At 38.2% G+C, this 13,365-nt stretch overlaps 1 protein-coding gene across 1 annotated transcript; it reads left to right on the top strand.

Annotated features, from left to right (window-relative positions):
• Positions 1-695: 695 nt before the first annotated feature.
• On the top strand, positions 696-5,253 carry LOC133856857 (uncharacterized). The gene is made up of 3 exons (XM_062291896.1): positions 696-1,491; positions 1,655-1,733; positions 5,097-5,253. Exons 1-3 carry the CDS (start codon positions 696-698, stop codon positions 5,251-5,253), a joined length of 1,032 nt encoding a protein of 343 aa, XP_062147880.1.
• The last annotated feature ends 8,112 nt before the right edge of the window (positions 5,254-13,365 follow it).

A 13,365-nucleotide genomic window follows, 5' to 3' on the forward strand; every position in this document is an offset into this window, starting at 1 on the left:
AACCCTAAACCCTAATCGCTTTAAAAAAAAAAAACCTAAAACCCTAAACCCTAACCCTAGACCCTAGACCCTAACAAACCCTAACCGTAAACTCTAAACCCTAAACCCTAAACCCTAAACCCTAACAAACCCTAAATCCTAAACCCTAAACCCTAAAAAAAAAATAACCTACACTTTCTAAAAAAAATACCCTAACCCTAAACCCTAAAAAAAAATCCTACACTTTCTAGGAAAAAAATCCTAACCCTAAACCTTAAACCCTAACTCCTAAACCCTAAACCTTAAAAACATTTTGACATACACTTTCTAAAAAAATACCCTAACCCTAAACCGAAAAAAAAAAAAAATAAATTCCTACACTTTCTAGGAAAAAAACCCTAACCCTAAACCTTAAACCCTAACACTAAACCCTTAAAAATAAAAAAACAAAATCCTACACTTTTAAAGAAACAAATAAAACCTAACCCTAAACCCTAACAAACCCTAACCCTAAAATGATTGATGTATTTCTTGTGAGTATAATTAGCTTGAACTCAACACACTTGACTGATATATAAATTGTTTGTACAATTCGCTTGAACTGAATAAGGGTTTCTATTATTTGCATAAATTTCGTTGTATAATTTGCATATTCATTAAAAATATATTACAAAAAATATTCTAATTAATTTGTCTACATTTATTCGCAAGTATTGATGGACCAGGGACGCCATCCTTATGCATATCGGGCACCTCGCCCACCCGTGCCCCCCATGACCACGCCCACTGATTCGACGCCAGTATATACTGCGGCGTGGCCACCCCACCCAGACGGGGCTTATAGACCATTGTTGCCGGGTATGGTGGCCGTGCCCACGTCAGATCACGGGCAGACCAGCACAGCTGGAGTTGGCAGCTCTCCATTGTCGGAGCTGCCGACATTATCTCAGATAGGGTTCACCCAACCGGGTAACGCCTATCGATGGTGGGTGCAAGAGGGGGTGGGGTCACAGGGTTATGCGCCGTACTTTCCGTATACGTATAGTCGACCTATGACGTGTAACCCTGATAGTGAGACGCAGGATTGTAGATTTCCACTGTCACAGACCGGGGAGATGCAGATGCCGGCTGTGGGGTTGGGACAGATACCGGCACAGGCGGCGATGCAGGGCCAGATTTTGGGGCCGAGACAGATGCCAGCATCGGGGGCGAGTCAGGGCCCGGGGCATGTAGAGAGGCAGATGCCGTTACCTGGTGAGAGCCAGATGCCGCTTTCCGGTGAGAGTCAGATGCCGCTTTCCGGTGAGAGTCAGATGCCAGATGTGGGGGGGAGCCAGACTACCCATGAGGAGGACGTTGCGATGTTGGGTACCGATCAGTTGGCCCCCGGTAGCCCCCAGGGTATGGATTCAGATGATGATCAGCATCCTCCACCAGCCGGAGAGGTTGGCGAGGAGGTTGCAGGCGACCCAGCGACGCAGCACATAGGGACTGGGCAGATTCGGTTGATGGGTAAGTACATATGTAGACATCCTTAAAACTCATATTATGTTACCAAAATATTTTTTTTGGTTTGGAAAAAAATAACTATTTGATTACATTTTGTTTATATATGTGTGTGTGTGTTATTTAATGTTAACCAATTAAATTAATGTTGAATATATTTTTTCATTAGGGTACAACCCAGACGGGACCATTTATTATGAGGTGATTGACGACCCAGCGAGAAACTGGGTGCTCCCGAGGGGGAAGAAGTGGGTCCTACATGCAATACAACCTGTAGGACGAGCCTGCAATCGTTTTCGGCGGGAAGTGGGCAAGATGATCAGGAGTGGGTCCTACATACACATGCGGGACGAATGGGCGAGGGTAAATAGGCAGATTAAGCAGGCAATGTGGAACGCACTGATGGTATGTTTATGAATATAATTTAATTATTTATTTGAATTAAACTTGAGCTTAATGTTTAGGTTGAAGTTTTTAAACCTATAATGCTTTGATTGAAATGTGCAGGAGGAGTTCTATCTACCTGTATCAGTTGACATGCGCAGGGCACAACAGGAGGCGTGGAATGATATTGGACGTAAGCACCGCTCGTGGAAGTCGAGGTTCAAAACCCAACTAGGAATTGGAGACGGTGACACGCCCGAGAGTATCCGTGCGAGAATGCCGGAGAAATTTTTTGAGCAGTATGATGCAGAAGATGTAGAATTCCTGCTGAGAGATTGGTGCAGAGAGCATAAAATCGTATGTAGGCCAAAAAATTGTCAACTATTTTTTAATAACAGTTCATTTAATTTTAGTTTTAATTTAAGTGTGTCAATTGTTACATGTTTACTTTCATGTTCAATGCGTAGGTAACCTCTGAACGGATGAAGAGGTTGCGGGAGCGGAATGACCTACCCCATTGTGCGGGATCTAAAAGTTATGCCAGATTTAATCACGAGGAGGTAATTAAATATATATGTTTATGTTTTTAATATTTGTTGGTAATTGTTTTTCTTTTTCTTTTTCTTTAAACTATTTTTATCGCTATCTGTTTGTTATATATGTCAACTGCATGACGACAGGCATGTACATCTGGCACGCCCCCCACTCGCGCCGCGTCGTTCGTGAAGACCCACACAAAGAAGGACGGCACTTTCCTGAACGACCGTACACGGGTCTTATGCGTATGCTACTGATTTAGTTTACTAATATTTTTAAATTATGTGTGATATGTCATTATTCAATATATGACTTTTTCATGTTGACGACGTACAGGAGAGGATGACGCAGAGTTTAGCCAGTGATCCAGCCGCCACGCAAAGCGTCTCCGCAGACACGGTGCGTTGGGCACCGAACGACGCTTACGAACAGGCGATTGGGAGGCCTGAGTATGCAGGGAGGGTTCGGCAGGTTGGCCCGAACGTCACACCTGTTCGAGGGACATGTTTTTCATATAGGCCTCGGTCACAGGGGGGACCATCTCAGGGGACGTCTCGGGATTGGGCCGAACAGTCTCGGAAGATGGAAGAGATGCAAGCGGAGCTACATGCTGAGCGAGCGAGGAATGACCGTTTGGAGCAGCGCGTGCAACAGTTCGACGGCATAGAGCAGCGCTTGCGAGAGATGGAGGTCTTCATGTCCTCCATGGCAGTACCAGCACCATGTGTTGGTAATCAGTCTTCTCCTGCACACGTAGGTAGTACGTCGTCCGTTGGTAGTGCATCTGCAGGTATGGTTTATATTGTGTATAGGACAAAATTAATTTCAATTTGTTTTCATTACCCCTTTAATTTTGCAAGTAATATTATATACTTTAATTGTCTATATTATTTGCAGGTAATTCGACAACGGTTGGTACGTTGTCGCCTGTTGGACGACAGCTGAGCCAGCACTCCACTGTCACTACACCTTCGCCCGCTACACCATTCATTGCGCAGCAATCGCCGGTGGGCGAGAACACGCCTGGGACGGTACCTCGTGATTCGCAGAGACGCCTTTCAGATTTGTAGATATTTTGTGTAATTATTTTTTGTTCGTAAATATTTGCTTGTTAACGAATATGTTATTAATTATTTGTTTGTGTAGTATGATTTCGTGTTGGTTTTGGGTAAAATAAATGCTGCGTTATTTGTGGTCGAAAATTACAAAATTTGAAAAATTCAAAAAAAAATTTAATTAACCCAAATAAATTTTATAAAACAATAAAAAATTTATTTTTTTTTTAAAAAAAACTAAATTCAGTTTTTTATTTAATTAAAATTTTTATTTAATTTTTTAATTGTATTTTTAATTTAATTAAAAATACAATTAAATAATTAAATAAAAATTTTAATTAAATAAAAAACTGAATTTAGTTTTTTTTTTAATTAAAAACATTTTGACACGTGTATCGGAATACACGTGTCAAATTTGACACGCGTATTCCGATACACGTGTCAAAATGTTTTGACACGCGTATTGGAATACGCGTGTCTAATTTGACACGTGTATTCCAATACACGTGTCAAAAAATTTTGACACGCGTATTGGAATACGCGTGTCAAATTTGACACGTGTATTCCAATACACGTGTCAAAACATTTTGACACGCGTATCGGAATACGCGTGTCAAATTTGACACGTGTATTCCGATACACGTGTCAAAATGTGCAGTTTGTAACATGCACATTTGACACGCGTAATACGCGTGTCAAAGTACACGTGTCTAAATGTTTGACACGTGTACGACACTGTACACGTGTCAAACTGCACGTGGCTATTTCATACCATTTTTGTAGTGGTAGGCCCCACCTAAATGTGCCTTATGTGAGTGTAGTTGTTGTGCACAAAAAGTGCAAATATCATTTCCCATAAATACCACATATCCCTGCAGACAGATTCTTCATTAAATTGTTTATTATTATCTTTGCTAATTATAGAAGAAGATGAGGAATCTAAACGTGCTTCTTGTACTCACATTCACAGCAGTGCTTTTTCTTATGAGCATGCACGCATACAACGCTTGCAGAATCTTGCATGGAGAAGAACAAAAATTGATAAACAAAAGCTTTTGTTAGGGTTACTACAAAGGGGTTATGTGCCTCTGTCTTGCCTAATCCAAGTACTCACATCCCAGCTTCAACAATGAATTCAAGGGCTTTAATGGGATTACTGTAAATGGGTTATGTGCCTCCATCTACACCCAATCTAGACACTAATAATATCCCCGTTTCAATAATTGGCCAAAGGGCTTTTGCGGGTCATAATATGTCTCCTTTACTAGGTTCATTGTAAAAGAGTCTAGTCCCACCATCTACACCCAATCAGGTATCCAAGGGCGGAACCATGTACCCATGCCTTTATTCTAGGCTCCCACAAAAATTTAGAAATTCCACAAAAAAATTGACCCCTTTTTTTTTTCCTCTAAATTTTATGTATTTTTATAAAATGGATCCCCAAAATTAAATTTTACATTGAAATTTTTTTATTTTTTAATTTTGCCCCCCCTTTCCTAATATACTAGTTCTACCCTTGCAGGTACCCACATCAGTACTTCAATGCTAGGCCAAAGGGCCTTTGTGGGTAACAATTTCTCTCCTTTGCTAGGCTCACTGCAAAGGGGCTTGTGCCTCAATCTGCATCCAATCCAGGTACCTAGATTCCCGCTTCAAAGCTCGGCCAAAAGGCCTTCGCTGGTCACAATTGCAATATAGCTCATTTGCTAAGCTCATTGCAGAAGGGTCTTGTCCCTCCTATCCATCTACGCCCAGTCTGGACACCCACATCCCTGCTTCAATGCTAGACTAAAGGGCATTCGCAGGTCACAATATGGCTACTTTGCTACTCTCTTTGCAAAAGGATCCTGTCATTCCCTCTGTGCCAAATCCACCCACCCCTTAAGGCACGTATGCTACAGTAATGGTTCCTCATGACGTGCCAATAGAAAGGAAAATAAAGCTCGTTTAACATGGGCACAGGCATAAATATTTCAAAAAAAAATAATAATTCTTAGTCTAAAACCTGGGTCTAACGTATTTCAATTTTAGTTGGTGTAAGAATAATGGCAACAAAAACACTTGCCAGCCTTTCTTTAATTTCCATTTCATTTTGGAATTATTTTGTATAAAATCGTGCTATTTGCTACATACAGTACTATACGTATTTGAAAGACTAAAATGAAGCTGAAGATTTTTATTTATTTTAATTTATTTTCTACTGCATCCATATATGCATGTGTTTTGCTCCCGTTTTCTGATTTGGGGATAAAATGGAGACATGAATCCTGATTTGGGGATAAAATGGAGACATGAATCCTATATACATGTACATGTACATGTACGCATATTTGGATCACCAATATATATGATTAACTTGAAAGGTAAATTGCCCCTTCGATCAGCACCTTGATTAATAGTTATAATTTTTCCCCTGCGCGCACATGTACGTACAGTATCTTCAATACATAACATTATGATCAAAATGATTGTCTTGAAACCCTAATTTGGATCAGAAGATGTGTATGTGTATAAGTCAAATACCAACAGATACTTGCCTGGTAATCTATCGCTATCGTGGTAATTAACCTACGTACATACATAGATACAATTTCTGTCGTTTACGATCAGTTGCAAGGTAAAAGGGAACACAGCATTGGGGGTATTGCATGAGAATTACTTCTACTTTTTGAGAATCACTTTTATAGGGAATTGACAATTTGACATAAATTATGTCTTTTATACCCTCTAATAGGCGATAGACACCTAAGCGTGGATCGAACACCATGCATAAGTTAGGAAGATAAATGGGTAGTCGGCCATCACGGCCAGCCACGTACATATGGCGCCGGGACTGGCCGCACCACCCCCGGTGCCATTTGAGGGTGGCACAGGCCTACCCATAGTCCTTTGAGGGTGGTTGCAGCCACCCCCTAGCTATTTTGTGGGTGGCTAACCACCCCAATGGGTGGTCGGCCACCTATAGCTTTTAAATTTTTTTTTAAAAAAATATATATATAATGTGAGATTTTTTTTAGTAATTTTGATTGTATTCCAATTAAAGTATATGTGTTGTTACCAAACTAAAGATTAAAAATAACTATTCCATTCCACCACCTTCTATTCCTAAGAATAGCTATTTTTTTTTTTCCTAATGAAATAGTCATTCTGCCAACCAAACGAGGCCTAGGTGTTTTACCATTCTTTTCAACCTATCAACAAAATCCTCCATTTGAATCTAATGCCACTGCCCCTCTCCTCCAAAATAGAAGCGGAGAGCGGTGGCGTTGCTTTCAGTGGGGGAGCGGAGGTTGCGGCTTCGATTTTCTAACGGGGACGGGGCTCGATCTGTCCATGGTTACACATATGAGTTTCTCTTAAAATAATAGAAGAGATTATCCAGTGTTTTTGTCCTAATGAGTTTTTGGTGTTACAAGCTGACTTGGCTTGCTATTATATACTGAAGGCACAAAAAACCTGGTTTATGCCAGGTTCCTTATAAAAGTTATTCTCTTTACTTTTTATTTTCAGCACCAAATCATTCAATACTGACATGTATTTGTCGTAGGAAAACCAATTTTTTGATATAAAACCAAATTTGGATTTTCTCGAATTATTTGTTCGAATTTAAGAGAATTCGAACAGACGATCGCGAGATACCACTTAGGGGTGTGCACTGGACGGGGCGGGGCGGATTTCCGCCATTTTTGGCCCCGCCCCGCAACCCTGCGGGTTTAGTAAATCGAACCCGTGAACTGCAGTAAATGAGAAATATCCGTGCGGGACGGGGGTGTGCGGTGCAAGGGGTGCGAGGCGGGGCGGGGGAAACAGAACAATACGACAAACAACAAAAGAAACCAAATCGTTAAGAAAACCCTAGATCAACCACCAATAATTGTTGATTCATAACAAAATAGAAAGCAACCAAACAAACAAATCCTAATTTCAACGCCTTAGAATGAGACCCGTGAAGCTCTGAAAAATGGAAAATACCTGCAAACCCAAACAAAATGAAGAAAGAAGGGACTAAGGATGGAAGGACTCGGGGTTTGCACTTCGCAAGGAGGGGTTTTGTTAGGTCTTGCCATCTTGGACTCTTGGTGCAAGGAAGGCAAGACTTGGTCTGTGTGCAGCGCAGATAAAAAAGATGAAGAGCGGCATAGATGAAGAAGATGAAGAGCAGCGTAAATGAAGAAGATGAAGAAGTGTGCGGCGAGGTGAAGAACAGGGGAAGGGACGAAGGGTGAAAGAAAATTGAAAGTGAAGAACAGGGGTAGGAGCTGCGGCGCAAGGTTAACATTTTAGGGTTTTTTACACTTTTCTTTGTTGTGCGGGGCGGGGCCCCGGTTTTTTTAAAACACCAACCCGCGCCCCGCCCCGCCCCGCACGGATATACCCATTAAAAACCCGTACCTGCAAATTTACACTTAAAAACCGGCTTTTGCGAGTCGGATCGGTGCGGTTTTTGCGGGTCGGATCGGATCCTGCGGTTTTTGCCCACCCCTAATACCACTTATGGGATCACTGGATAAGTGGTTGGGCAGTCCAATTTTTATTTGGTCATGTAGATCCCATAAATTGTCTCTCACAATCACCAATCTGAATTCTCTCAAATTCGAACAAATAATTTTAAAAGATTTGGATGGATCAGATAAAAGCAGTGACTCTACAAATTAACTACAAAATGGGGAACAATTTTTCTTGTAAATGGGTTTGAAAAGGCATCATTAATTATCCTTGTTTGGCTTATAGTCGTTCTGTCGAAGAAATGGTCCACACCTCAAAGAAATGGCCCATCCATGAGACTTTTCTTTCCTCGTTCACCTCATCGATCTGGATGGATGTTCTCAATTGTTCTCTCAGGTATTTTTGTTTCGGTAAAAAAAAAAAACCAAGAGAAAAGAAAAAGAAAAGCATTAAAAATTACAAATCCAAACACAAAACACTATCAAAATGGTCAAAATTATTTTAACTTTGTGTCACATCAATATATATATAGTCAAAAGTCATTGAGAAGTGCTAAACTTACAGATTTTGTTTTCTAAAATTTCATTCGGTGTCAACCATGGATGAGATTACTATTTTAAAAAATGTGTTACAATTTCATAAGATGGTGACACATTATTTAGAAATAATTTTTGCAAAAAAAAAAATAAAAAATAGAGAAATATAATATTTTCCAAAGTCAATTCACTTTAAACACACTACAAATTTAGAAAAAGAGAAAATATATACCTTAATATGCTCTATGCACTCTTCATCCGTTTTACCTAATCTTTACTTGCCCAACAAGATGAGACTTTCTGAATAAAAATTGGTGGTCGCAACATGCTAGGATAGTTCGTAGGATATGAGGTATTGGAATCTAGCTTGGATGTTGAATAAAAGTAGGCAAAGAAAGGTATTTAATTTCTTTGGGAGAAAGTTAATTTTCCTGGAAATTGGGGTCAAGAAAATCCTACCAACTACCGTCTAATATCTATTACACTGACATGTGCCAAAAATATATATGTTTTTTACATACATTTTGGACTGATATCAATTTCGTAGATTGAGTTAGAAAAAATTATTTCAACCTACTGGTATGAAGAAAAAACGTACTTGGCACTTTTCTTAAAGTCCTTGAGGGGTCATGTCCTTCCCTCAAAGCCCAATTGGTGCGCTTATATTGCCGAGCGTTGTGAGCCTCTACAAGAGCCTTGGGGCTTCGCTGGTCATCATTTAGTTCCTCCATAGGCAGCCAAGCATACCCAAATGAACGATTTTGGTGTTGTTGGTGACAATAAATAAAAGAGACCTGCTATTCCTTTAGCTCGTGTTCGTCTCTTGTCAAACTCTTTTTTAAATTTACTATTGAATTTGTATGACCCACGTGTAGTTTGTCGAAAGATGAACACGAAAAAGAAAAATAGTATTTCTCTAAATAAATCCATTTGAAGAAATCCATTGCTTGTGCCCATGTTATTGATATTTTTATTTCTCTTTAAATATTATACGTGTATTTGGCAATTAATTATGTTTGATATATAGACAATTAATATATACTTGAGGCGATTATAGGAAAAAGAAATATTTTCATGAAAGAATAAAAAGATCAAGGAGACAATGTATTTTCATGAAATAATATTAACTAAACAATATAAAAAGACTTTTTATTTCTTTTTTCAATCCAAACAAAAAAGATAATTAATAGTACTACTTATCCGGTCAACACTTCTAGTTCCACGCACGTTCCATAGTACTACTTATCCGGTCATAAACCTGCATGGATGATCTTAGCAACCATAAACGACCGACTAAGTACACACCCTGCAGGCTAGAACGACTAGCGTTTCGGACAAACGTTTCTGTTTCTTGAACTGCGTTTTGCTAAAACATGAACTACAAGATCTTTGATACATCACTAAAACCGTGAATTGGTTGCTAATGCTATGAGTCTATGACCGTACGTTTTAATCCATTCTTTTTTGTTTTCGACGTAATGTATCGATCTATATATTATTCTCTTTAGAAAGGTAATAAACTTAATTGGAAGCTGTTTATTCAAAATCTCTCACTCTTAGGGACGGAGCCAGAAGTTCTTATGAGTAGAGGCCAATAGCCAAATTTTTGTTTTTAGTAGGGACCAAATAAGCTAAATTTTTATTTTTACCTTATATATTTTTTAATTTTTTAGAAATTTGTTTTTCTACCTAATAATTTTTTTTTTTAGGAAATTGGGGGTTGGCAGGTTCCGTCCCTTCTCTCTCTCTCTCTCTCTCTCTCTCTCTCTCTCTCTCTCTCTCTCTCTCTCTCTCTCTCTCTCTCTCTCTCTCCAACATGATAGCCATATATATGCATGCATTCAAGTGGCATGGTGCACAAAATATTGGAAACAACTTATAGAAAAGTGAATCAATGAACTTCAATATATTTCGAAATTCGAATTAACATCAATTACAAGGTTGACAACCAAGTTACTTACATGGTTATTCCCAAGAAAAAAAAAAAAAAAAGAGAGAAAAGTATACATAAATTGAAGCAAAGGCCCATGAGAAATAAAAGTTTAATTAACAGTCGTCTCTCATTCGATCTGCTGATCAAATGTTCATTATCACCTTGTTCCTCAGAAGGAAGCCACAGCAACACCCACATAATAGTCATGAAATGGAGCAAGGGTACATGTGTGCATGCTGCCCTACATGGCCTGCTGGCTAGCTAGGTGCAAGTGCCCGTGCTCCGTCCCGGAATATTAGTACATGGATTGGGGCCGGATGGAGTGACAGGACCCCGTTGGAGGGACTGAATAACCACGAGGCTAGTCTTCCTCAACCATTGCTCTCCTTCCAATGGCCTCGTTGCTCCAAGTTGTGGAGAAGTAAACAAAATGGTAAAAATAAGCACAAGTACTACGAAGACACTTTTCATGTGTGAGAAACCCATCTTTCTAAAGATATGAAAGGAATTGTTGTTTATATTCTCTCTTTCTTTTTTCAGTGAGTTTTGAGCTAATTTAGTTTCGAAGGAAATCGATCAGTTTTTGGGATGGCTTCATGAAGGTGGAGGAGAGCTGCTTATATAGGGCTTGCTTAATTATGTGTTTAATTTCTCTGGGTAGAAACTTTGACTAGTGCCTACAAGGGTTCGTTTACTATTATTTCGGAGCTTGACTGAGCCACAGTTTGAAGGTTGAACGGAGTTGGCTGGAATATATGGATCAAATACAGTATATAGCTTCAACGCCAAGCAGTCACATATTGTGGGGGGAACGTGGACTAGCTATGTTTGTATTACAGGGATAAGTTTCCCTTTAAATTGAGTCGAATTTTTTCTAACCTAATCATATAAAAATGTCACGTGTTTTTTAACATCTAAAAAAAAAAAAAAAAATTAATAAGAAATTTGATTAATTAAAGTCAGAAGCAAATGATTTTTTAAATAAAATTTCCTCTAAATTTGTCTATGATATAAAAAAAAATAAAAAAAATGTGCTTTCACGTGCTAAAAAGACACGTAACATTTTTATGGATTGAGTTGGATTAAGTTAAAGGACACGTGTCTTTATATTACTGCATTCATCAGCTGGTCCATGATCTAGCCGGTCAAAAACATTGAAAATAGGAAAAACTACAATTTATCTCCCTAATGTTTACACCAATTTGTAATTATGGTACCAATGTTTAGATTGCTTCAATTGCACCTAAGAAAGTTGCAAAAATTTGCAATCCACCCAATTCCATCCAATTGTGCCGTCTGAAGAGACAAAAGTAACCCCACGTGCCGCGCACATGCCTTTTTTGGACAAAGGTGGACAAAAATGACTTCATTTAAACGGCACCGTTTTGTTCGATATAACCCCAAAAAATTCATCAAATCCACGTATTCTTCTCTCCACCAACCTGTTGTGGGTTCGCTGTTTGAAAATAAGTACTATGTCAACGAAAACAAAGTATAATAATTAAGCGTAGATTGGTTAAATTATATATGACGAATGAAAGCCATGACGAAAGCGGAATATAAGGGGTCAAATGTTTGTGTCATGTTTTGACAACAATAATCGGACAACTAATTATCAAATTGTTCAAAAAAACTTGCTACAGAAGACAAAACATGTATTTAAATGTTGAAGCATTCCCTTCAAACATTGATCAGATAGAGCATTCTTGACTTGTACACCAAGCTGATCAACTCGTGATTAAAAGTCATGCTATGTTTATTTTTGGGGTTAATTATCCTTTTCCTTTTTAAATTAAATACCACTCATTTACACTTTGCCCTCATGAACCCTAGTCACACTCAACTGCCTTAAACTGTTATTTCTTAGCAAAAATCTTTTTCTTTAAACTAACACATGAAGATAGAAGAATTAATGTTAGAATATTATTAATTAAATAATTAAATCAATCATTTTCTATCAGCTTAAGGTTTTGGAATACTTGGTGATCGATCTAATATTTATTTGTACATCAAGTTGATCAACTCATGATTAAGCCAATTTATGTTTATTTTTGAGTTAATTACCATTTTCCTCTCTAAACTACTACTCATTTACACATTGCCCCCATGAACTACCACCAATCACACTTAAACCGCTTTAAATTACCATTTCTTGCCAAAAATCCCCCTCATTTAGTCAAGATTGTAAAATCAAATGGAATATGTGTTTTGTAGAAGGAAATACCCACAAATAGAATATACAAAAGTTAAAAACTAAATAAAAACTAATATATATGATTACTTAAACTTAAAAATATTTCTTTTGGTGGCTTTTTTCTATCCTTTTTTTTAAAAAAAACTTTTAACTCTAAGGATATTTAAGTAAATTTAATTCCAAAACTTAGATTATTTTCGCCATTTCACGTCTTTTTAACAATTTTGACTAATGGCCGGTATTTTTGTCCGTGAATAGTAGTTTGAGGAATTTTTTTTAATTTTATTTTTGGTAAGTACATAAAAAACAATAAAACTAATTAAGGAACAAAGAAAGAAGAGGAGTCTCTTCCAAAAGAGAGAAGAAGAGAACAAAAAAAAGGGGAAAGAGATCCGGATAAAGGAGAAAAGGTGCAAATGCAGTCAGAATGAATTTTAGTTCCGGTCTAATTTGCAACATAATTGATAATGAAGTTTGCATTTCGATTGATATTGTTAACCTTCTAACTAGTTGTTGGTGGGATGATATAATGGATTGTGGAGATAGTGGAAGCAATTCGTCAGTCTTGAGTGATATCAAGCCGTTGAAGCATCAAAGTGACTAGAAGCGAATCACCTTCTCAGATAAAAGAAGGTAAGCCCATAGAGATTGCCAAATGAGTGGCCAATAAAACTGCAAGAGCCTCACCATAAATTGCAGTACATGGAGAACTGATAAAGGAGATACATCGAATAATAGAGTCAGTAGAGTTCCTACGAACTACAGATTGAGCAGAGAAAGTATATTTAATAGCTA

This window comes from Alnus glutinosa, chromosome 14, assembly GCF_958979055.1.
Source record: "Alnus glutinosa chromosome 14, dhAlnGlut1.1, whole genome shotgun sequence".
In the NCBI taxonomy this organism is placed as follows: domain Eukaryota; kingdom Viridiplantae; phylum Streptophyta; class Magnoliopsida; order Fagales; family Betulaceae; genus Alnus; species Alnus glutinosa.